Source organism: Tamandua tetradactyla, chromosome 11 (assembly GCF_023851605.1).
Source record: "Tamandua tetradactyla isolate mTamTet1 chromosome 11, mTamTet1.pri, whole genome shotgun sequence".
Taxonomy (NCBI): Eukaryota; Metazoa; Chordata; class Mammalia; order Pilosa; family Myrmecophagidae; genus Tamandua; species Tamandua tetradactyla.
Window position 1 is genome coordinate 78,013,346 of NC_135337.1, and position 25,882 is coordinate 78,039,227.

The window sequence follows — 25,882 nt, forward strand, 5'->3', positions numbered from 1 at the left end:
AGCTAGACTGCAAAGGTAGGGTGGGGGATCAAAAATATCCCCACCCCACCCCCGCAGGGCTCTCCTAGGAATGGGGAGGAGTGCAGATCCCCAGAAGGTTGCACAGGAGCCCCCCAGCTGGCTAGTAGGAAGCTGGCTTCAGGGCTTTCGTGCCCACCCTCAGCCATCCTGCACCTGTGGCAGACACAGCTCAAAAACAGGTCAAAAAACAGGAATCCTAGACTCCTCCCCCAATTCTAGGAGAGTATCGAGTTGCACCACCCTGCAGGGGGCCAGTGGTAAAGAGTTTGCACTCTGAACTTCTGCTGTGCCACAGTCCCCCCCAAAAAGCTAAGCGGCCTTCACAACTCAGAGACATGGCATAGCCCATGTCATCAGGAGAGGGTTGTGAGGTCTCCCCCAAACCCGGGCCTTCCCCATCATGGACAGCCATCCTTTCAGCTGTTTGGGGCCAAAATTTGGGAGGTGTCCTTGCCTCCCCCTCTCTCTTTCCTGCCACCCCCCCCCCCCATCGTATCCATCAGGCCATCCTGTGGGCACTGCTTTCACAACACACCCAGTACCTGAGGCCCTCCTCTGTCCCATCACTGCCTGTCCCACAGGGCCAGCGTGCCCCTCCTCCTCCTCTCCCCAAGTAAAAGCTGTGAACCTTCCCCGGCCCACCGCTCTCCTCCAAGCTGACTCTGCCCAGGCCTTGGTGGGCTGCCCCACTCCAGGGGTGGGACTTGGTGGCCTTAATCCCACAGTAGCAACTCGAGTTCCTCAACCACCAAACACAACCTGCCTCGGGGTCTGTGCATGCGCCAGGTCCTCTTCTAAAACAGTCAGTCCCCAAGCACCTTCCTGGCGTCATCTCAGTCTCTGCATGGATGCCACTGGCATGGAGCCTTCCCTGATTGCCTCCCTGCTTGATTTTTTTCAAAAACCATATCTACGAACTGACGCTGTGTCCAGATTTCTTTCCCTTTTTTGGTCGCTTCTCTGCTTTGCTCCTGCCTGGAACATGGCAGCCCAAGATGGCAGCTACATCTACAAATAGGCACCAAATGCTAGACCAAGGCATGAACTTCTAGACTGGATCTACTCACAGAAGAGAAAAAGCCCAAAAGGACCTTACTGGGACAACCGAGAAAACTGGAATCTGGTAAAACTTGGTCCATCTGGGTATGTGGGTGGGGGTGTACAGGAGTTCTCTGTGTATACTTTACATCCTCATCACATTTCTCAAACTTGATAACTGCACTTAAGGTGGCTACATAAGTGAATATCCTTGTCTTAGGAAATGTACATGGCAGGCTTCAATGGTAAAGGGGTATGATACATAAAACTCTTAAATGTTCACAAAGTAGATACACATAAGGATGGATGGATAGAAAGAATGAACGATAGAATAAATATGGCAAAATTCTAAAACCTGGTCCATCTGGGTATTGGCGTGGGGGTGTATGGGAGTTATCCATTATTATGTTTGCTGCTTTCTTATAAGTTTGACATTATTTCAAACTAAAAAATTTTAAAAACCAGATTAAATGCTTTGTGAGAGGGTCAGCCTTAAAATGTTCTTTATGCAAGCCGAACGAGGATAACAGCTAAATCAGCAAATGGGCAAAGAGAGCCAAGCCCTTCCAGTGCTACCCGGCTCAGGAATCCCTAGTGGCTGGGTCGGAAGAACTTCCCGTCCTGGCTCCTCCAGAGTCAGCTGGCCAAGGCAAACCTGCTGGGACAAGGGACTCATTCAGGCCACAGGGAAGCCACACCCAGGGTCCCTTCCCCCAGGACTAAAGGGAGGGACCCCTGCTCTGGGCACCTGGAATTCAAGAAGGGACGAGTGGACTCGTGAAATGCAGTCTCAGCCCTTGGGCCCGATGAGGGACATCACCAAGGGGCCCCGTCCATCCATGTGCACTGGGAGCCGGGTGGCCTCAGAAATGCAAAGGCGTGGAAGGCGGGGAACAAAGCAGCAGTCAGGATGCAGCCAGCTTCGTCCAACTGCACACGCAGAGAGAAGGCAAGCGGGACCCCGAACCGCTAAGTGGGGCCAGCTTTGAGCGGAGTAAACAGGTTGGCTTCTTTGCTGTTAGCATGTAACTTGTAGGATGAACATGTGATTTTATAAAAGTTTAGACAAAAAGAACAAAAAAGAGGTTGAAAGACTCAACTAAATGGGATGGTTTTCATCTCACTGGCCTAAAGCTGGTTTGCTGGCAGCTTCCTGTCCCCCGAAGCCCCATGCCAGGCCCAGGACAGCCATTGCTCCAGCAATTGGACAATGGAGATGGACCAGGGACCCTTTCCAGGCTGGTGCCCACCCCCATCCCCAAATACCCTGACTCCTGGTCCTGCTGTCTGTCTGCAGGCCTGGGCACAGCCCCACTGCCTGGCCAGGACCTGCCTGGGAGGCCTCAGCACCCCTTCACCCCCTACCAGCAGCCAGCTGCAGCTTCTGCCATCAGGGACCCTGGGCCATCAAGCTAGGGCCCTAACCGGCTCCCCCACATTGAGTCAGGACAGTGGGGAGTCAGGGTCTAAGGGATGGTGGGAGGGAAGGTGGGACCCTGGAGAAGATGGGGAAATGGGGCAAGAACCCCAACCAGGCAGAGGCAATGGGACAGCAAACACTCGGCAAAGAGAGGCCCATGGTGATCCAGTCAGGCTGGATGTAGGTGGTACCACTAGCCCCATGCGGGAGCTCTGGTCTAAGGAAGTGGGGTTCTACCTCCATCCTCAGAACTAATGCAGACGGTTGTCAGGATAAAATGGTCACAGAGTAGAAGGGCTGAGGGAACACCACTTCCCTGCTGCTCCCCACAGCCCCTGCAGGCCCCAGCCCTGGGCCTCTGGTCACACAATGATGCTGTACCCTCCACCTGCAATGTCCCGCCCCAGCCTGAGGATGCTGCAGTGGACCCGCAAGCCCCAGGCCCGGGTGTTAAGTGAGAAAAAGTACAAATTAAGAAATGACATCAGCTTTCAGCACAAGGTTATGGAGAGTGAGAGGGTGGCAAGAAAAGATAAGGAGAAGGAGATGCACTCTAAATTGGGCCATAGAGGAGGCCACTCTGAAGAAGTGATGTGGAAGCTGACTGGTAGGGAAGCAAGGGAGCCAGCATGTAGGTATCAGGGACAGAGTAAAACAGAGAGGAGAAACCACCCATGCAAAGGCCTGGAGGCAGGACAGGGCCTGGTGTGGGAGAGGAGAGAGCAAGGGGGAGAGTGGGAGGAGGGGAGAGTGGGAGGGGGGAGAGTGGGAGGGGGAGACTGGGGGGGGAGGGCAGGGAGGGGACAGGGACGAGGTCAGAGAGGGTTCTGAGTGGAGGAGGGGTGGACACGGCTGCTTCTCTTTTAAAAGCCTCCCTGGTTCCTGCGGACAGAGTGGCCTTAGGGAAGCTGGGCTGGTGGCAAAAGGGCTGGTGGAGGAAGCAGAGAGAATGGGGCAAACTCACGGGGCTGGAGACCTATTCTAGGACCCCAATCACCTGCAGGACCTCCTGGCAGGTCACAGGAGATCAAGGTACTCTATGAAGCGGGTGGACTGCCTCCCATGTCATCACCCTAGAACTGGATGGGGACACAGGAGGCCATGGGGCTGCGCAGGCGCTAATGCACAGCTCAGACCCAAGGGATCACAGAGGGAATGAAAGGCCCACCATCTCGCCTCTGTGCCCCAGTTTCTTCACTGACAATCAAGGGGTAACGTGTACCTCCAAAGACAGACAACCAGATAAGCCCACAAAGGGCTTGCTGGTACTTTGGGGACTCCGCAGCCCTGGGGAAAAGCCGTCCCCAATTCCTTCTTGGGGCCCACAGTGTCTTGTAGCTCCTAGCCTCTGCTGCCTGCTTTCAGGCTCCTCTGTCCCTCCTTCCGGCCACACTACCCTGGTCACAATGGCCTTCTTTCAGGACAGTGAATGGGTCCCTCTCACTGCCAGGCCTCTGCACTTGTTGGGCCCTCTGCCTGGAACCCCTCCCCTACCCCCTCCTCTTTGCCCGGCTCATGGCTACCCATCCCCAGCTCTGGACTGGAATGTCACCGCCTCCAGGAAGTCTTCCTGCTGCCATACACTAGGGAGTTTCTGTGACTGCAGACCCCCTGGGAGCCCTAACCTTCCCAACAGGTTCAAGTATCTCCCAGCACTGCCCACCTGGAATAACATATGGGGCAGGGACCATGACTATCAGCTCATTGCCAGGCAATGCCAGCAAAGAGCTGAGGGGCTCAACTAGGGCCCTTAGTGGGCCCTGCACGGCAAAGCAAGTGCCAGACCAGCAGGTCTCAACCAGCATTGGCACCAACCAGCTTAGGGGGCATCCAGAGACCCCTGGCAGTTTGGACGTGGGTGTCAGGTGGAGCGTGCTGAGCATCTCAGTTTGCAGGGTGGCCCCCAACTGCAAACACTGGCTACAGAACGCCAGGGCACCTCCATGGAGACATGTCTCATGATGGCCTCTCATCTCCCCCATGGGCCTTGTAGGCCCCTCTGGGCCTCCCCAGGCCAACTCTGGCGGCTGACACCTGGTGGGGGTTGCCAGGAGGGGAGCTGCTTAGGCTGGGAGGCCTGGGTTAGGCCCAACAGAGCCTGGACTGAGGTGATCTGACCCGGTCTTGTGCTCCCTGCTCCACTGAATCCTGCTGAGGCTGGGAAGCCGTGCTTTCTGCCCTGGGCCTGCCCCTCTCACAGTGGGAAACACAAGGGCAGCCAGGCTCTCCAGGCCGAGAGCTGGGCTGGAGTCCAGAACCCTGGAGGAGTTCAGAGTGGATGCCTCCCCACAGGGATGCAGGCACACACAGCGTGGGGTTTTAGGCCTGGCTCACCCAAGAAAAGGGGAGGAAGGGTCAGGAGGATGGCCCAGCACCAGGGAGGGCAGGTGGCAGGAGAGAGGGAGAGCACATGGCCTCAAGGCCTCGAGATTGGATGCTGGGTGACTGGACAGATCTCTTTCCTGTCCCTGTCCCCCCCTACCAGCCCAGGGTCGGCTACAGGGGACCCCCCTCCCTCCATCCCAGGGTCCTGGCAGGCCCCACAGCCTGTGGCTCCGTCGTCCCCACCCCTCCCCCACCCCAAGCATTCCATTCCACGTGATTTATGCCCCTGTCCCTGGCGCAGTCTCCATCCCAGAGGCGGCCGGCAGCTCTTCTGGGGAAGCCAACCAAGCGTTTGAACCTCATCTAAGTGGATGGGTCATAGCCGGGGGCAAAGGGACTGGTGGGACCAGATTCCCATGAGATGGCCGGGTAAGGCCAGCGGCAGGGAGGGGCTGCAGCCAGGGTGCGGTGGGGGCAGACCTCTAGCCGGCCGCCACGACATCCCAGGCAGGTGAGGAAGACAGCACCTCTGGGGCTGAGTCTGTGCTTGATGGCACCTCTCCTGAGGAGCTGGGCCCTTCCAGGTGGATCCGAGGAAGGGGGTGTACCCTCTTGAGAGCCCCCTGCCATGGGCCCTTGGATGGTGGGAGGAAAGGCAAGGGAGGGTCAGCGTCTTTGTTCTGAGCCAGTGGAGTAATTCCTGGTGTAGACCAGGGAGAGACTCCAGGAGATCAGGTGACCTGGGTCTCTGGGGGCTCAGGGTAGAGTAATGCATTGTGGGACAGGAGCCACTCTGCACCTGCTGGGCAGGAAGGAAGCTCTCGGTCCGGTCCGGATGGAGAAGGTGAGGCCCTGGCCCAAGCCCCGCCCCACTTGCTGCTTCCTGGTGGCAGCCCCACCTCCCCTCACGTGGGCCCTTCTCAGGCTTTCAGGAGCCTGAAAACTCAGACAAACCTCCAGGGGCAGCTGGCTACTACGAGGCCCCAAAGGCTGCTGTGGAGCCCTGTGACAGGTGCCCTGAGCCTAGAAAGGAGTTTGGGAGAGGTACACATAGTTGTGCAGAAGAAGTGAAAGCGAGCCATTTGGTGCCCAGCGCTGCCTCTCAGCTCCAGGACAGGTGCTGCTGGGCTGACCTGCTTCTGCCGAGAGGTGGAGCAAAGCACACCGCACCCACTTGCTACAGGGTGGAAGTCCTCAGGGTGCCCGAACCACCAGGGTACTTCCTCCAACCAAGCTCCCTCCATTCACCTCAGGCAGCCCCGTCTCCCTGCCTGGGCAAGGGGCCTGGCAAGTACTGTGGTCTGTACACCACAGAGTCCTTGGCAAAGGGGGTCCTAAGGACTCCAGGGGCCCCCAAGGCAGGCTGCTGGGCTGGCATTATGAGGGCTTCAGCTCCCGGAGCAATGCTCTGCACCCCTCAGCGGCCCAGGCCTGTGGGATGGAGGGAGCCAGGCCCTCTGCCAACCCATCCTTTGCCACAGAACTCAGCTGCAAACACCTAGGGGTGCCAACTCACACCTGGGCCCTGGGTCTAGTATGCATCAGGGGTTCAAGAAAGATGTGGGTGGTTGAACCAGGGATGCCAGTGGTGCGCTGTGGGTTATCCCCAAGCCCCCATTTCATCCCCAGGGCCTGGAGGAGCAGTGCCTGGTACAGCAGGTACTGAGATGCTGCCTGAAGGAAGGACAGTGGGGGCTGGGAAGAAGGAAGACACAAAGGGAGCAGTCCCAGGAACAAGCAGGAGCTGGGTAAAATTGGAGTGCCTGGCCAAAGGCTGACGAAGGACCCTGTGAATTCCCCGCACTCTAGGGGTCCTGGAGGCCCGATGAACTCTCCACCCGGGAAGCAGTGAGTGGTGGGGCGGGCCTTCCTCACCCTCTGAGGCTGAGATCAGGATCAACCACAGCCTGTGTCACCCAGGCTGCCAAGGAAGGGGCCAAGCGTGCTCGTCCTGCGCTGCCTTGTATGGCGCAGTACAGGCACACAGCAGGGGCCCAGTCAACATCTGGGAACAAACAGGTAAAGAGAGGAATCACGGGGTCCTAGAATTCACTCCTCTATTCATGACCTCTCAGGAGCCCACAGCACAAGCAGCCTAGATCATGCATGGACTGCCTGGGGACATCCACCAGACAAAATCCACTTCCAATGATCCCCCTGCACACATGCACACTTGCTCTCCCGCCCCCTCCTCTCGGATCACTCACTCTGGGGACCCTTGGCCCCCCTCAGTATTTGGATGACCTCAGACCAGGAGAGCATCTGGACGTGTAACCTCACGAAGGAGTCCAAGTAACAGCCCCGCCCTGGCTAAGCCACTCAAGTTCTGGACCCGCAGAAATGGAAAGATGGTAAATGTGTGTGTTTTCAGCACTGAGTTTTGGGACTGTTTATTACACAGTATTAGGCAGCTAATACAAAGACCTAAAGATGGGCCTCTGACTTCCCAGGAAGGAAAACTTTCACCTACCCCCCACTATCCCTCCCAGAAAACAAACTGCAAGGTCGATCATGTGGCTGGCTGGGAGCTGCTCAGGGAGAACTGAGAACCTAGAACCCCCCGTCAGGGCAGTTGGATGACTCACCTAACTCGGTGGGCTTCAGCAGCTCGTCCAGCATGTTAAAGAAGGGCAGCTTCACCAGGCGGACTTCTGGCTTGAGGGCCTTGGTGGGCAACCGTCCCAGTCCATTTAAGTACTTCCCATAGAGCACGGGGTAGTCAATGTTGGGGCCCGAGAGGGGAGTCCTGGGTACCACGCCTGCCCGGTCATAGGCTGAGTGCATGGTCAGAGGGTCCAGGGGACGGTGGGGCTGAAGGACAGGCTCTGAGTTCTTCTTGGCGTAACGGGTTTCGTAGAGCTCCTTGATCTTCTTGAACAGCTCGGGGCTACAGTCAAACTGGACCAGCTGTAGGGCCCTCGTGACGAGTTCGTGCTTAAGTCCGCTCTTACTCCGGCCGACAAAACCCAGGAGCATCTGAAGGTCGGAAACTCGAAAACTCATCACCATATTCTGCGGGAGAGTAACCACACACACACACACATGCAACTGTGAGAGGTGCTGGATGAGTCTTCACAGAAGACGCGAAGGGGACCCGATCTGGGGACTATCTTACGTGAGACACTTTCAGAAACACATCTACTTGGAGGGAATCCATGAGCCATGGCCTGGCCCTGCCCCAAGTCCCCCTGGCTCATGGGGAGCCCAGGAGGAGGAGAAACCCCTTCCCGTCCGACTGGCCCGGGTAGGGTCCCAGTTCCATGCCGCGGCCTAGGCTCACCTTGCTATAGTGACGCTCAAGGCCTGTCCTCCTCCTCCTCCATCCCATCAAGCCTTCCTCTGCAATGCCAACACGACAAAAGCCCGCTCCTCTGACACCCACCTCGCTGCCTTCTATTTTAGTTCTCTCTTCCCATCTTCGAGCCTGAACGCATCCCCAGGGCAGGCACTGGGAATCTTGCTTTACCATAAAACAGTGTCAGCTGCTGCCTAACTAGCAAATGCTGACAGCCTCGCTGACCTTTAATCTCTCCAAAGAGATGACCAGGGTACGCCTGTTGTTAGGACACTGGAAGGAACAGGTGAGGCGACTAAGTAAAGTGCTTGGCAGAGCAGGCACTCAATAACATCGGCCATCAAAGTTTCTTTCCACAGTAAAAAGATGGATGCCACAACTGACTAAACAGCAACCACTTGTCAGGAAGTGTGCTGGCCACGTGATGACATCCTTCACGCTCATCCTTAAACACCTCTGCAGTGTGGTGTTAGCGCTGCCTCACAGAGGGGGAAGCACAGGCTCAGAAAGGCAGTGCCAAGGATAAATCCAGGCATGTCTCTAAAGCTGGAGGGAGATCATTCTACCACCTGACCCCTGGGTGCTGCTGGTGCTTCCAGAATGTCTGCTCACCAACCCTCGGCACGACTGGCACTGGGACCGGGGCGTTCTCTGCAGTGGGGACTTTCCTGTTCATGCTAGGACACTGAGCAGGGCCCCTGGCCCTGGTGACCACTCACTAGGTGCCAAGAACAGCTCCTGAGCTGGGACAACCATAAATGTCCCCACACATTGCCCAGTGTCCCCTGGGAGGCAGAGTGGCCCCTGGATAAGCACTGCTGGCCTGAGGGGAAGCCTTTGGGAATCCAGCAGCTGGAGAGACTGTTCGTGAGCTGTGGAAAAGTGACGAACCACTTGGTAGGGTCTGGCACTTAGTACCTGGCAGGGTCTCTCTCAAAAGGAATCAAATCAAACAGAAAAGCTTGGTTGATGCCAGTGTTTTATTTCAGGCTGTCTGCTGGTGGCTTGCCCTCTAAAAGACTCTGGGAAACCAGAGGAACGAAGGCTCCCGGGTTGGCTACGTGAGGAAAGTGTCCATGAGGGCTGGGCTTGTGGGGTTTCAGGCCACCCACGCTAAGCCCTGTGGCTGGCCTCTGATGAATGAAACGTGGTGGGGAAAAAGAAACTTCCAAGAGAGAACAGGAAAAAAAAGTACAAGTGACAAGGGTGGATATGGAAAGATGACAAGCATGGGACAGACAGGACATCACCCAAAGAAACCACTCAATCTCTTAAACTCAACCTGAAAACTTCTGACAGTCGGATCTGGGTGGTAAACCTGCCACGGTGTTTACTTAGCAGCCTCAACACCAGACAGCTCCAGGGTTTCCAGTTTCCTGGCTGTTTAAAAGGGGGGCTTGTGCAGCACAAGTTGGCATGGAACGTGATGACAGCCTGGGGAGTCAGGAGCCCTGGGTTCAAATTCAGGCTCTGCACCAAACTGCCAGACAACTCTGGGTCAGAGGTCTGGCCTCGCTGACCTTTATGGTCCTCATCTGTCAGTGTGAGACTGGACCTTGTTAAGAATCCTTTTGGCTCTACAAGGCCAAGATCCAGCCAAAGCTGGAGGCTGTCTGGAGAGTCGCATAACGGGGAAGCTTTTCCCGTTTCAAGGTTATCCTTCTACCCCTATCCTCATACAATCCCATGCCTCAGTGAAGTGCAAGGACACAGAGTATCTACCATGTGCCAGTCACCAGGAGGGGCCTTTCAACATGCCTAATTTCACAGCAACCCACTCCCATGGTGCAGGTGAGGAAACAGGCTCAGAGAGGGGGAGAGACTGGCCCAAGCCCTCCTGGATTGTCAGTGGTAGGACTGGCACTCAGACTCACTTCCATCAGGCACCCAAGGGCATGATCCTTCCTGTACTCATACCCATCTACCTGGGGAACACTACGGGGTCTTCTTTCACAAGGCACATCCCCTGCCTGAGAACCTGGATAACTTTGAAAACAAAGTGCCTTCAGCCCCCTTGGCCGGCCTTCCTACCTTGAGCAAAAAAAAAGACTTGTGGACAAGATGTATCTTCTGGAACAGGCCCAAGCCTTTCGAGGGAGAAGCAGTGTCATGTGGAAGCTTAATAACCGCTGCTGAAGGCAGGTGGGTTCAGCCATTCAGGGTCTGACCACAAGAGATCTGCTGACATCAGCTGGCGCCTGGGAGCCCCTGACCTACCCTGCCCCCCTCTCCACCAGGGCCTAGCCCCTCCGGCCAGGTTGGACGCCAGGAGCTGCCGCACAAGCAACCCAGGGCACACCCCTCAAGCTGCCATATGTTCACGACTCAAATTTCTCAGCAGCTGCCACCACCGAGCAGCCTGCCCTTGACTCCAGTGGAGCTGGGGAGGGGGGAGGGGGGAACAAACATTCAGAAAGCCCCAAATGCCTCGGAGATCACTTCCTGCTGTAGGTGCATCCTGACCTGCCCGCCTGTTGGAACTGTTTATAAACAGCTCTGGGACCCAATGGCTTTGGGCTGACTGCTTTGGGCCAGACAGGTTCCAGAGCAGTTTCAACTCTGGACTTGTTGGGAAGCTGTGTGAAGAAACATCAGCCTGGAGCAGCTGCACTTAACCTTTTCCCCATCGTGGCCTCTGAAAATGGGAGGAAAGCAAAGCCCCTCTTTCCAGAAAAAAAAGAGGTCTGCAAAATGCTACAGACTACCTCAAGGAGTTCCTGGACTCCTTCCCCCAAGCCAACCTCATAGCCCTTAAGACTCTCAAAGTCAATCAATCTCAAACCAGCCTCTTTTGCACCCCAACAGGCAAATCTCCAGCTCCAAATGCAAGGCACAGGGAAAAGAGGGGAGAAGCCTCAGGACCCCCAAAACACCTGACAAAAGGGTGATCACTGCATTTACATTTAAGCCACTGTAGGGTGGTAGTAAAATGGTTCCCTGGGATTGGGGGAGGTTTGGTTGTCATTCCACACCTACCTGCCCCCACCCCCTCAGAATGGAGGTGCACATCTTTTAGAACTTGAAAGAAAGAAGGGTCAACTTGATTTAATTGGGGTAGGAAGTCCCAGCCATGGTCGGGTCAAGAAGAGTTCATGGGATCACATTTCAAGGCCCTGGATGGTATTAAAAAAAGAGCACAGACCCTAACCTCCTCCATTGGGCATGGGGGTGGGGGTCCAGAGCCACAGCTCTGCCAGAAGGTTGAGTTTCAGGGCTCTAGGGGACTTTGACTAGGGAGGCTGGCACCTTGGGCTTGCGAAGTCCAGTCCTCCACAGTTCCAGGACAGACTGGCCATTTCTCAAAACCCAGGAGAGAGCAGGAATGCATGTGACATGGGATTGTGGAAGGGAGGTGGGGGGGAGATACACGTTATAATATAGGGATCTTAAGGGCCATGTGCCAGATCCCTGGGGGAAGGGAGAAGAGAGGGAGGGGAAAGAAGAAAGCAATCATTTACAGGTCAGGACCCTGGGGAGGACAGATCCAAGAGGGGAGGGGAAGGGCAGTGCTTGGAAGGCCTAGGAAAGCCCTAGCCCCTGCCTCCCTGGGAGCAATGGCTGGGAGTGTACTTTTAAGGGCAGAAAACCCTGGTATGAGACAAAGGTTTGGGAGCCTTACCATTGAGGAGGCATCCAGAAGAAAGTACATCCCTGGGACAAATGGGACCCCAGGCTAAAACAGAGAGGCCCCTGTCCTAGAATCTGAGGGAGACTTAGCAGGAGGCCGTTAAGGAAAAAGGCCTATCCTGGAACCAGCTGCAAACCTTCCAAGAACAGAAAGAGGGAAGCAGGCAGAAAAAAGGGGCTCAGAAGACAGATCTGGGGTGCATAGGTATATAAAATCAGACCTTTGACCTAGGAAGTAGATTCACTAGAGAACAGAGTATAGGGGAAGCAGCTGAAGTTTAGAAATGGGATCTGATTCTGCTTGGGGGCGGGATGCGTGTGAGCGGAGTTAAGGTTCCCAGAAGCCGAATCCATAGGTTCCTAGTTACTGTCCGGAGGGGAAAACAAAGTGGAGAACGGCAAGGTTCAGAACCCAGGACTGTAAAGGGGGCAGGAGGAAGGCAGAGGAGTCAGGGCAGACGGGCGGCCCCAGGCCACTCCGGGGCTAGGCACCAGTGTCAGGAGGGGGGCGGGGCTCGTGGACTACCGTAGGTGCTGAAGATGGGCTCCACGCCAGGCCTGGGTCACACACCATCGGCGGACAACCGGGTTTGGAAGCGCTCCAGGGCTCGGGGCCCATCACCCCGTGCTGTTGATGGGCGGAACAGCGCCGGGAGGCGGGGACCCTTCTCAGCCGGGAGTCGCAAACCCCTGCCTGGTCTCCTGAGCGCGCAGGCAAGAGCCAGAGACCGTGGAAGGCCGAACGCTGACAATTCCCCCGACCCGGGCTAGAAAACACCGACACCAGCTTGGGAGGAGGGAACGAGAACCCCGACCCATCACGCCGTCCGGGGAGAGACTCTGCCTCAGACGGGAGGCGCGGCCCTGCCCCCTGGGTTCAGGGAGACCCAGACTCCGGCGGTTTGCGCTTGGCTGCGGGGACCCTGCTTCAAGCCGGGGGACCTGACCCCCGACACGACGACTGGGGCGAGGTGTCGGGGCCCCGCCCCCGGCCTCCCCGCCCCCCGCCCGCACCCCGAGTCCCCCGGCCGGGAGCCGCCGCACCGAAGCCTCGAGCAGGTGGCGCCCGGGGCCCGGGGCGGAAGGCGCAGGCCTCAGCCCCCAGGCCCGCCCCGCGCCCCCGCCCCCTCGTCCGCCCGGCCGCCCGCCCGGGACGGCGCCGCCGCCGCTCACTCACTTTGGCCTCCACCAGCTCCGCCGCCATCTTGGCCACCAGCGTCCCCCGCGCCGGGAGCCCCCAGCCGTCACGTCACGTGACCGCCCGCCACCCGCGGGCGGGGCGACCGCCGCGGCCAATTAGCGCCCACGCGCCCGCCTCTCCCCAGGCTCGCGCTGCCGCGCTCTGCGCAGGCGCGTGCGGCCGCCGCCCGGGCCTCGAGCCAATCAGGGTTCGCTCGCGGCGACCCCGCCCACCCCGCAGCTGCGTCTGGCTTCTTAAAGGAGCACGAGCCCCGCGCGGGTCGGTGGTGGGCGATAGGAGCGGCGGCGATGCAGGTGGAGGCGACGGCAGATGCTGGTGCTCCGGTGCGAGGCGGCCTCCAGGTGCGCGCCCGGAGGTCCGGCGGCTTTGGGGGGGGAGGGGACAGCCGCTCCACTGCGGCGGTCGCCAGTGCGCGCGGCGCGGCGCGGACCCAGCGGACCCCGGCGCCCCGCGCTATACATCCGGGTCTTGGCGCGGCAGGTGGGGGGCGGGACCTAAGCCCCCCCCCCCCCCCCCCCCCCGCTCTGCCCGTTTCCGGGTTGCCCGAGTCTGAGAAATGCGCGGCGCCCCATTTCCACGAATTCCTGGAGCTCGTGCACCGAGCACCGCGCTCCGCTTTGCAGGCGCTCCCGCATCGTCGACCCCGACTTCATTCTTTCCTGCCTCCTTATCCGAAGTGAACTTTCAGGGTTTCGAATTTGCCCTGAGCTCAGCCTTCCCTGCTCAGAAGCTCTCCTTGGCTCCCCAGTGCCCCGCCCAGACAGCCGATCTCAAACTTTCCTGTGTGTAAAGGGAGAAGCGAGGGACCAAAAAGAGTGTCTTTCTTACGGTTAATAATACAATATTTGTTCAGGAATTATAACAAAGGTCCCCCTTAATGCTTATTGTTAATGCTAGGAAAATTGAAGGGGAAAAAGCATATATTGGAATACTGCATTCTGCATGATTTTCCTGTAAACCTCAAACTGCTGTGATATTACTTAATAAAATGTAGTTTCAGGGATATTCAAATTCTCAGGGCAGGAAGAAACTCGGGCACGAAACTAAGCGGGTGCCAGGAAAACTCAGTAATCAAGGAGAATATTTTTAGAATAACTTTTAATGGGGTCCCTGACTCCCAGGGGTGTAAATCTCCCTGGCAACGTGGGACAGAAATCCCAGGATGAGCTGGGACCCAGCATCAAGAGATTGAGAAAACGTTCCTGACCAAGACGAGAAGGAGAGAAATGAGACAAAATAAAGTGTCGGTGGCTGAGAGATTTCAAGCAGTTGAGAGGTTATCCTGGAGGTTATTATGTATTACATAGATATCCCTTTTCAGTTTATGGTGCATTTGAGTGGCTGGAGGGAAATACCTGAAACCAAAGAGCTGTGTTGCAGTAGCCTTGTCTGTTGAAGATGATTGTATAATGATACAGCTTTTACAGTGTGACTGTGTGATTGTGAAAACCTTGTGTCTGATGCTCCTGTTATCTAGTGTATAGACAGATGAGTTAAAAATATGGATAAAATAACAAATATAGGGGGAACAAAGGTTAAAATATATGGGGTAGATGGACATACACTTTTGTGGTCAGTGAAAGGGAAGAGTTAAGGGTTATGGGATGTATGAATTTTTTTATTTCTTTTTCTGGAGTGATGCAAATGTTCTAAAAAAGATTATGGTGATGAATACACAAGTATGTGATGATATTGTGAACCATTGATTGTGCACCATGTATGGAATGTTCTTATATTAAGAATGTTTGTGTTTGTATGTTATCTTGTCAATAAAAATATTAATGGCCCCCAGAATCCATGGTGAACAAAAATGTCGATGATGTAAGCAGACAAATTCCAACTCTGCTTTGACACAAATGAGTCTCACTGGCCTCACCCTATTTCCAGCCCTGCTGATTCTGTGTGGTTGTTTTTTTATTTTTAATAAAATTTTTAATTTAGGAATAGTTTAAGGCTCACAAAAGGTTGAAAACGTAGTACAGAAAGTTTCCATGTATCCTTCACCCACCTTTCCTTGATATCTTCCATATGGAATGAATGATCAAAACCAAGTTTTTTTTTGTTTGTCTGTTTGTTTGTGTCTTTTTTTTAACTATTATTATTTTTATTTTTTTCTCTATATTAACATTCTATATCTTTTTCTGTTGTTTTGCTAGTTCTTTTCCTAAATCGATGCAAATGTACTAAGAAATGATGATCATGCATCTATGTGATGATGTTAAGAATTACTGATTGCATATGTAGAATGGAATGATTTCTAAATGTGTTAATTTCTTTTTTTCTTTAATTAATAAAAAACAAACAAACAAACAAAAAACCAAGTTGCTAATACCTAATACAGGTACAGACCTCATTCACTAGTTTTTCCTTTTTTTTCAATCATTCATCAGTTTTTACATGCACATTTTTGGGGTGGGTGGGTGGATAGTTCTATGAAATCTTATCACCTGTAGATTCTGGCAGCTTTCCTGGTGTGAATGTTTTAAATGTTTCTGTTTATGATAATGGTATCATTGCAATGTTTGTTTGTTTGTTTTGCATGGGCAGGCCCCGGAAATCGCTGTTTTTAAAATATGAGAAATGCAAGCCTGCGTGTTTACACAAATGGTGTGGGATTTGCTTTAAAATAATAGGGAAGGCTTGGGGCAGAAGTGACCACAATGAGATGGGCCCTGAACTGTGAATTGTTATAGCTGGAAGACAGATTCGCAAGGGGATGTTAGATAGTTAACACTGTGTCAGCACTTATTCTGCTCTACTCCTCCACTCCTACCCCGCCACCCTCCCAGATTGTACATTCTGAGTCTTCGCATTGACCCCATTTTCTGACCTTGATACCAGGGCTCAGAGACAAGAAGCAATTTTTGCCCAGATATTGGCAAAGCCAGCTCTTAATCCAGGGATACCTGCATCCAAAGGCCAGTGGCAGACCCTTCCGAAAGGTGTTAGGAAATAACCTCTCTGTTTGTTGAGCACCTACTAAGTGCTGTACGCTATTTTGGGTCAAGGGTCAGCAGAATATTTTCAATTTTGTTTAGTCTCAACGCTGTGTTCGAAGATGCGAAAGTGGCCACATGCACCATGAAAACAAATGAACGTGCCTGTGTGTCAATAAAAGCTTATTTATAGACACAGAAATGTAAAGTTGATGTAATTTTCACGTGCACGAAATATTGTTACAATTGTGATTTTTTTTTGCAACCACTGAAAAAATGTAAAAATGAAAAAAAAAATTTAAAGAGAATCGTTCTTAGCTGAAAAAGCTGTTTTAAAACGGATCCCCTAGGGCCACGGTGGCTCAGCAGGTAAGAGTGCTTGCCTGCCATGCCCAAGGACCTGGGTTCGATTCCCGGTGCCTGCCCATGTAAAAAAAAAAAAACGAATCCCCTAGATTTGACCCGAGGGCTGCACTTCACTGATTCCTGTTACAAGTGCTGAAATGCAGCATGACCATAATAGGCAAAAATGCCTGTTCTCCTGGAGCTGGCAATCCAGGAAGTGTGTATATGGGGGGGGGGATGCGCAGTAAATGAAATAAAAAGCTGAACATAGAACAAATTCAGTCAGCGATGAGAGCTAGGGAGAAAAATAAAGCAGAAGGGAAGTGTGGCTGTTTGAATTACGTAACCAGACAAAATTCTTAATCTTCGTTCGTGTTCCTGTGGGTGTGAACCCATTGTGAATGGGAGCTCTTGAAGATGTTATTTTAGTTAATGAGGATGAGCCTCATTCGTGATGTGAAGTCCTTTATAAGTGGACGCAATTGAGACAGAGAAAGGCACGGAGAAGAGCTGAAAACCGGAAGTCAGGGAACCAGGAGGAGAAAGGAAAGGAGGTCACCATGTGACAGGAAAGCTGAGGAACCCCGAGGGTCCCCAGTGGCCAGTACCAGAATGCTACAGTCTTTCCCGATAGCTAGATTTTGGTCTTCCCCTAGCCTTAATGTCATGGGCTCATAAATTCCTCGATTAAGGTAACCCATTGTGTGCTACTTGTCATGTGAGGTAGTTTGTAACTTTATCCTCAGTATTATTGCTGTATAACTTTATGAATTTGTGTGCACCACTTTATGCATTTATGTATCTCCCTGTGTATTTCTGTGTATCATGCTATGAATTTGTGCACTCACAAATGTATGTAAAATACATGGTTTCTCGAAGGAAGTAAAACAGGATGTCTGCTGTGCCTGTTCCTTGTCACGTCCAGGGCTGCCTGCATTTCAGACAAAAGAAATAAGCTAAGGGCCAGATAATAACTCCTGCCCTGCAACTACTATTTCTATGCTTTTCCATTGTTTACTGCCCATTCCCATAGTAACTCCCCCCTTTCTTGCTGGCCTGTATAATCTAGAAACAAAGGATATTCAGGGCTCAGACTTTGGACAGGAGCCCTCTGAGTCTGCCACGGAAAATAAAAAGTTTTGTCCACTTCTCAGAGGTTCCAGTGCTTTCTTGGGTGGTGCTTGGAGTCTCTCTACTTCAATAGCAGCCTGGAAAACTAAGAAAGAAGGATATGGAAAATACTCACAAGAACACCGCAATTGAATTCAACAGATCTAAATCATATCCTCCAAAGCGATGGTCATATTCGCAAACCACCTATTATGTGATAGATAAATAATGATAAGTAGATAGACAGGCAGACAGACAAGACACATAGATGGAGAGTGGTGGTTTGAAGCTGAATGTACTGCAGAAAACACGTTCTTTACGTTAATCTATTCTTGTGGGCATGAACCCATTGTGAGTGGGAACTTTTAAAAAAATTTTATTTATATTTTATTTATGATACATGACCACATACAAACACAAACATTCTTATATGATCATTCTGTTCTTGTTATATAATCAATAACTCACTATCATCACATAGTTGAATATTCATCATGATCATTTCTTAAGAACATCTGCATCAATTCAGAAAAAGCAATGAAAAGAAAACAAACAAAAATTCATCCATACCATACCCCTTACCCCTCCCCTTCACCGATCACCAGCATTTCCATCTACTAAATTTATTTTAACATTTGTTCCCCCTATTATTTATTTATTTTTCTTCCATATGTTTTACTCGTCTGTCGATAAGGTAGACAAAAGGAGCGTCAGGAGCAAGGGTGAGTGGGAACTTTTGATGAGGTTATTCAGCTAAGGTATGTCCCACCTCAGTCAGGATGAGTTGCCATCCTATTACTGTAGCCCTTTATAAGCAGAATGAAATTCAGAGAGAAAAAGCCACAGAGGAAGTAAGAAGCTGAAATTCAACTGAACCTAGAAGAGAACGCAGAGGGGAGAGGCCGCCATGTGACAAAAGAGGCAAGTCCCAAGTGTCACCAGCAGCCACCCCCAAATGCCACAGTCTTGATGACACTAAGATTTGGACTTTCTTTTAGACCAAAACTGTGAACACATAAATACCCATTGTCTAAGTGCCCATTTCATGGTATTTGCTTGAGCAAAGCAGCCCAGGAAATGAAAACAAATCAAAAGGTATTTAGAGTTGATAGATAGGTAGAAATAAAGATATAGAGAGTGTAAGAATTCGAGAATTCGAGAGTTTTGCCACGCAAAGGAGGACTCCAAGAGACGTTCTCTCATGCAACATGCAAGGGGTTTATTTTCCACACATGTGTGGGGCTCACTGAACACGCAGGAACAGAGAGGCCCCAGTCTGAGTTTGCAAAAGCCTTTTAAGGGGTAAGATGAGGGGGGTGGGCGTTGAGCATGGGTCACAGGTGCTGTTTTGCAAAAAAGCAGATAAGAACAGTTTTACAATAAGCATTTCTTAACAGTTTTACAACAAGTAACCTTGGCGCCAGGATTGTTTATCTTCAGCCTGATGGGGCCCATAACTTTTTTCTTTTCAACTCACACCAAATGTATAGCAGTGAATATAAGATGACACAAATGTTTTTGCTGGATATTTCTGTTATTTAGAAGCTAAAATATATGTAAATAGCTAAATTAGGCAAGAAAAGTTAGCTACTGCTAAGTTTTATAAAATCCTTCTTTACATAAGAAAAGTTAGCTACTGTTAAGTTTTATAAAATTCCCTTTTACAAGAGAGGTTAAGATATATTTGACTGTCTTTTTGCATTTAAATAAATTGAGTCCTATCCTGGCCGAGAATACCTGTGAAATTTTGGTGTCAGAGCACCTTAAAATCGATAACAATGTAAATACACTTTAGATCATTTAAACATACAAAATACACCATTTAAATGCATTGTATAGGTATACGCTTCCATATGTTTCTATATAGATATCCCAGTACAGCAATCTGTCAACTTGATCATTTTTCTGGTTCTAAGAAAGAGAATGTGCATTCCCTAAAGGATGTTAGAAATAAGCCACATCTAACCTTCCTGGCAACGTGGGACAGAAATCCTCGAATGAGCTGGGACTCAGCATCAAGGGATTGAGAAAACCTTCTCGACCAAAAGGGGGAAGAGTGAAATGAGACAAATAAAGTGTCAATGGCTGAGAGATTCCGAACAGAGCCAAGAGGTTATCCTGGAGGTTATTCTTACGCATTAAATAGATATCACCTTGTTAGTCAAGATGTAATGGAGAGGCTGGAGGGAACTGCCTAAAATGTAGAGCTGTGTTCCAGTAGCCATGTTTCTTGAAGATGATTATATAATGATATAACTTTTGCAATGTGACAGTGTGATTGTGAAAACCTTGTGTCTGATGCTCCTTTTATCTACCTTATCAACAGAAGAGTAAAACATAAGGAATAAAAATAAATAGGGGGAACAAATGTTAAAATAAATTTAGTAGATTGAAATGCTAGTGATCGATGAAAAGGAGGGGTAATGGGTATGGTATGTATATTTTTTGGAAAAAATAAATAATAGGGGGAATAAATGTTAAAATAAATTTAGTAGATTGAAAAACAAATGGAGCCTTGAGTGTTTAAGTAATTTCCCAAGGCACCTAGGAGAACAAGAGCATGAAAAGGTATGCACTTGAATATTCACTGTAGCATGATTTACAATTGTGACCATCTGGGAATAAGCTAAGTGTTCAATCATAGGGGATTGGTTTGATAATGAGTTTCCTCTTTACACAATGGAAGAGCAAGACTTTGGGGCTGGTTTCCCTGGGTTCAAACAACAACTTCAGGACCCATGTACTGTGTGATCTTGGGCAGAGTCTTTCCCAGAGCCACAAAAGAGAAATAAAAACAGTGTACAGGCATATCTTGTTCTACTGTGCTTAGCTTTATTTTGCTGTGCAGATGTTGTGATTTTTTTTTCCATTGGAAGGTTTGAGCAACCATGCATCAAACAAATCTATTGGCACCATTTTCTCGATGTGTGCTCACATCGGGTCTCTGTCAAATTTCGATTAAGGTACGTACATTTCTTTTTTTAGACATCATGCTATTGAACACTTAATAGACTGCTTAAACATCACTCTTATATGCACTGGAAAACCAAAAAGTTCACGTGACTTACTTTATTGTGGTGGTATGGAACCAAACCTGCGCCATCTCTGAGTTATGCCTGTATCAGTTATCTACGGCTGTGTAACAAATGAGCCCCAAATTTAGGAGCTTAAAACAATGGTCAGTGTTTCCTATTTCACCCAGTTTGTGTGGGTCAGAAAGTTGGGGGTGGCTTAGTTGGGTGGTTCTGGCTTTGGGTGACTCCTGAGGTTGTAGACAGGACCTCAGACAGAGCCAGGGCTGGAAAATCTGCTTCCAAAGTGATTCACTTACATCGCTGTTGTCATTTTGTTGCCATATGGACCTCTCCACTGTGCTGTTGGAATGTTCTTGCAACATGGTGGCCAGTTGTCCTCAGAGGATGTGGTCCAAGGGAGCAAGGCAGAGAGCCATGTTGTCTTCTGTCACCTGGCCCTGGAGGTCACACTCCGTTATTTTGACCACATCCTGTTAATTCTACAGGTCAGCCCTATTCAATGTGGGAGAGGATTACAGCGGAGAGGATGTTTAGATCAGGAGCCAGGATCACTGGGGCCATCTTGGAAGATAGCTGCCCCCAAATAGTTCCTACTTCACAGGGTGATTGAGGGGCCATAAAGCAATTAGCCCAATGTGTGGGCACATAATAAGCATCTGAAAGTTGTTAACTATTATTATTATTTTTTTATTTATTTTTTTTATTAATTAAAAAAAGAATTAACAAAACAATTAGAAATCATTCCAATCTACATGTACAATCAGTAATTCTTAATAACATCACATAGTTGCATATTCATCATTTCTTAGTACATTTGCATCGATTTAGAAAAAGAAATAAAAGACAACAGAATAAGAATTAAACCAATAATAGAAAGAAAAAAAAACCAAAAAAACAAAAACAAAAAACCTATACCTCACATGCAGCTTCATTCAGTGTTTTAACATAATTGCATTACAATTGGGTAGTATTGTGCTGTCCATTTCTGAGTTTTTATATCCAGTCCCGTTGTACAGTCTGTATCCCTTCAGCTCCAATTATCCCTTCTCTTTTTTTTTTTTTTAATTAACGGAAAAAAAGAAATTAACCCAACATTTAGAGATCATACCATTCTACATATGCAATCATTAATTCTTAACATCATCACATAGATGCATGATCATCATTTCTTAGTACTTTTGCATTGGTTTAGAAGAACTAGCAACATAACCGAAAAAGATATAGAATGTTAATATAGAGAAAAAAATAAAAGTAATAATAGTAAAATCAAAACAAAACAAAACAAAACAAAACAAAAACCTATAGCTCAGATGCAGCTTCATTCAGTGTTTTAACATGATTACTTTACAATTAGGTATTATTGTGCTGTCCATTTTTGAGTTTTTGTATCTAGTCCTGTTGCACAGTCTGTATCCCTTCAGCTTCAATTACCCATTGTCTTACCCTGTTTCTAACTCCTGCTGAACTCTGTTACCAATGACATATTTCAAGTTTATTCTCGAATGTCCGTTCACATCAATGGGACCATACAGTATTTGTCCTTTAGTTTTTGGCTGGATTCACTCAGCATAATATTCTCTAGGTCCATCCATGTTATTACATGGTTCATAAGTTTATCTTGTCTTAAAGCTGCATAATATTCCATCGTATGTATATACCACAGTTTGTTTAGCCACTCTTCTGTTGATGGAGATTTTGGCTGTTTCCATCTCTTTGCAATTGTAAATAATGCTGCTATAAACATTGGTGTGCAAATGTCCGTTTGTGTCTTTGCCCTTAAGTCCTTTGAGTAGATACCTAGCAATGGTATTGCTGGGTCGTATGGCAATTCTATATTCAGCTTTTTGAGGAACCGCCAAACTGCCTTCCACAGTGGTTGCACCCTTGGACATTCCCACCAACAGTGGATAAGTGTGCCTCTTTCTCCGCATCCTCTCCAGCACTTGTCATTTTCTGTTTTGTTGATAATGGCCATTCTGGTGGGTGTGAGATGATATCTCATTGTGGTTTTGATTTGCATTTCTCTAATGGCCAGGGACATTGAGCATCTCTTCATGTGCCTCTTGGCCATCCGTATTTCCTCTTCTGAGAGGTGTCTGTTCAAGTCTTTTTCCCATTTTGTAATTGGGTTGGCTGTCTTTTTGTTGTTGAGATGAACAATCTCTTTATAAATTCTGGATACTAGACCTTTATCTGATATATCATTTCCAAATATTGTCTCCCATTGTGAAGGCTGTCTTTCTACTTTCTTGATGAAGTTCTTTGATGCACAAAAGTGTTTAATTTTGAGGAGTTCCCATTTATTTATTTCCTTCTTCAGTGCTCTTGCTTTAGGTTTAAGGTCCATAAAACCGCCTCCAGTTGTAAGATCCATAAGATATCTCCCAACATTTTCCTCTAACTGTTTTATGGTCTTAGACCTAATGTTTAGATCTTTGATCCATTTTGAGTTAACTTTTGTATAGGGTGTGAGAGATGGGTCTTCTTTCATTCTTTTGCATATGGATATCCAGTTCTCTAGGCACCATTTATTGAAGAGACTGCTCTGTCCCAGGTGAGTTGGCTTGACTACCTTATCAAAGATCAAATGTCCATAGATGAGAGGGTCTATATCTGAGCACTCTATTCGATTCCATTGGTCGATATATCTATCTTTATGCCAATACCATGCTGTTTTGACCACTGTGGCTTCATAATATGCCTTAAAGTCAGGCAGCGTGAGACCTCCAGCTTCGTTTTTTTTCCTCAAGATGTTTTTAGCAATTCGGGGCACCCTGCCCTTCCAGATAAATTTGCTTATTGGTTTTTCTATTTCTGAAAAATAAGTTGTTGGGATTTTTATTGGTATTGCATTGAATCTGTAAATCAGTTTAGGTAGGATTGACATCTTAACTATATTTAGTCTTCCAATCCATGAACACGGTATGCCCTTCCATCTATTTAGGTCTTCTGTGATTTCTTTTAGCAGTTTTTTGTAGTTTTCTTTATATAGGTTTTTTTGTCTCTTTAGTTAAATTTATTCCTAGGTATTTTATTCTTTTAGTTGCAATTGTAAATGGGATTCGTTTCTTGATTCCCCCCTCAGCTTGTTCATTACTAGTGTATAGAAATGCTACAGATTTTTGAATGTTGATCTTGTAACCTGCTACTTTGCTGTACTCATTTATTAGCTCTAGTAGTTTTGTTGTGGATTTTTCCGGGTTTTCAACGTATAGTATCATATCGTCTGCAAACAGTGATAGTTTTACTTCTTCCTTTCCAATTTTGATGCCTTGTATTTCTTTTTCTTGTCTAATTGCTCTGGCTAGAACCTCCAACACAATGTTGAATAATAGTGGTGATAGTGGACATCCTTGTCTTGTTCCTGATCTTAGGGGGAAAGTTTTCAATTTTTCCCCATTGAGGATGATATTAGCTGTGGGTTTTTCATATATTCCCTCTATCATTTTAAGGAAGTTCCCTTGTATTCCTATCTTTTGAAGTGTTTTCAACAGGAAAGGATGTTGAATCTTGTCGAATGCCTTCTCTGCATCAATTGAGATGATCATGTGATTTTTCTGCTTTGATTTGTTGATATGGTGTATTACATTAATTGATTTTCTTATGTTGAACCATCCTTGCATACCTGGGATGAATCCTACTTGGTCATGATGTATAATTCTTTTAATGTGTTGTTGGATACGATTTGCTAGAATTTTATTGAGGATTTTTGCATCTGTATTCATTAGAGAGATTGGTCTGTAGTTTTCTTTTTTTGTAATATCTTTGCCTGGTTTTGGTATGAGGGTGATGTTGGCTTCATAGAATGAATTAGGTAGTTTTCCCTCCACTTCGATTTTTTTGAAGAGTTTGAAGAGAATTGGTACTAATTCTTTCTGGAATGTTTGGTAGAATTCACATGTGAAGCCATCTGGTCCTGGACTTTTCTTTTTAGGAAGCTTTTGAATGACTAATTCAATTTCTTTACTTGTGATTGGTTTGTTGAGGTCATCTATGTCTTCTTGAGTCAAAGTTGGTTGTTCATTTCTTTCCAGGAACCCGTCCATTTCCTCTAAATTGTTGTATTTATTAGCGTAAAGTTGTTCATAGTATCCTGTTATTACCTCCTTTATTTCTGTGAGGTCAGTAGTTATGTCTCCTCTTCCATTTCTGATCTTATTTATTTGCATCCTCTCTCTTCTTCTTTTTGTCAATCTTGATAGGAGCCCATCAATTTTATTGATTTTCTCATAGAACCAACTTCTGGTCTTATTGATTTTCTCTACTGTTTTCATATTTTCAATTTCATTTATTTCTGCTCTGATCTTTGTTATTTCTTTCCTTTTGCTTGCTTTGGGATTAGTTTGCTGTTCTTTCTCCAGTTCTTCCAATTCAACAGTTAATTCCTGCATTTTTGCCTTTTCTTCTTTTCTGATATAGGCATTTAGGGCAATAAATTTCCCTCTTAGCACTGCCTTTGCTGCATCCCATAAGTTTTGATATGTTGTGTTTTCATTTTCATTTGCCTCGAGGTATTTGCTAATTTCTCTTGCAATTTCTTCTTTGACCCACTCGTTGTTTAAGAGTGTGTTGTTGAGCCTCCAGGTATTTGTGAATTTTCTGGCATTCTGCCTATTATTGATTTCCAACTTCATTCTTTTATGATCCGAGAAAGTGTTGTGTATGATTTCAATCTTTTTAAATTTGTTAAGACTTGCTTTGTGACCCAGCATATGGTCTATCTTTGAGAATGATCCATGAGCACTTGAGAAAAAGGTGTATCCTGCTGTTGTGGGATGTAATGTCCTATAAATGTCTGTTAAGTCTAGCTCATTTATAGTAATATTCAGATTCTCTATTTCTTTATTGATCCTCTGTCTAGATGTTCTGTCCATTGATGAGAGTGGGGAATTGAAGTCTCCAACTATTATGGTATTTGTGTCTATTTCCCTTTTCAGTGTTTGCAGTGTATTCCTCACTTATTTTGGGGCATTCTGGTTCGGTGCATAAATATTTATGATTGTTATGTCTTCTTGTTTAATTGTTCCTTTTATTAGTATATAGTGTCCTTCTTTGTCTCTTTTAACTGTTTTACATTTGAAGTCTAACTTGTTGGATATTAGTATAGCCACTCCTGCTATTTTCTGGTTGTTATTTGCATGAAATATCTTTTCCCAACCTTTCACTTTCAACCTATGTTTATCTTTGGGTCTAAGATGTGTTTCCTGTAGACAGCATATAGAAGGATCCTGTTTTTTAATCCATTCTGCCAATCTATGTCTTTTGATTGGGGAATTCAACCCATTAACATTTAGTGTTATTACTGTTTGGATAATATTTTCCTCTGCCATTTTGCCTTTTGTATTATATATATATCATATCTGACTCTCCTTCTTTCTACACTCTTCTCCATACCTCTCTCTTCTGTCTTTTTGGTTCTGACTCTAGTGCTCCCTTTAGTATTTCTTGCAGAGCTGGTCTCTTGGTCACAAATTCTCTCAGTGACTTTTTGTCTGAGAATGTTTTAATTTCTCCCTCATTTTTGAAGGA

General features: G+C 48.2%; 1 protein-coding gene across 1 annotated transcript in view; it reads right to left on the minus strand.

The window, feature by feature from the left end:
• PIAS4 (protein inhibitor of activated STAT 4) overlaps positions 1-13,013 on the minus strand; it is a 29,630-nt gene extending 16,617 nt beyond the window's left edge. The window contains exons 1-2 of the mRNA XM_077121141.1: positions 12,904-13,013; positions 7,390-7,816 (exon numbers count right to left, since the gene is read on the minus strand). Of these exons, the coding sequence (XP_076977256.1) occupies positions 7,390-7,816; positions 12,904-12,930 (454 nt within the window). The 5' untranslated portion in view covers positions 12,931-13,013. The remainder of the gene's footprint in view (positions 1-7,389; positions 7,817-12,903) is intronic.
• Positions 13,014-25,882: the final 12,869 nt, after the last annotated feature.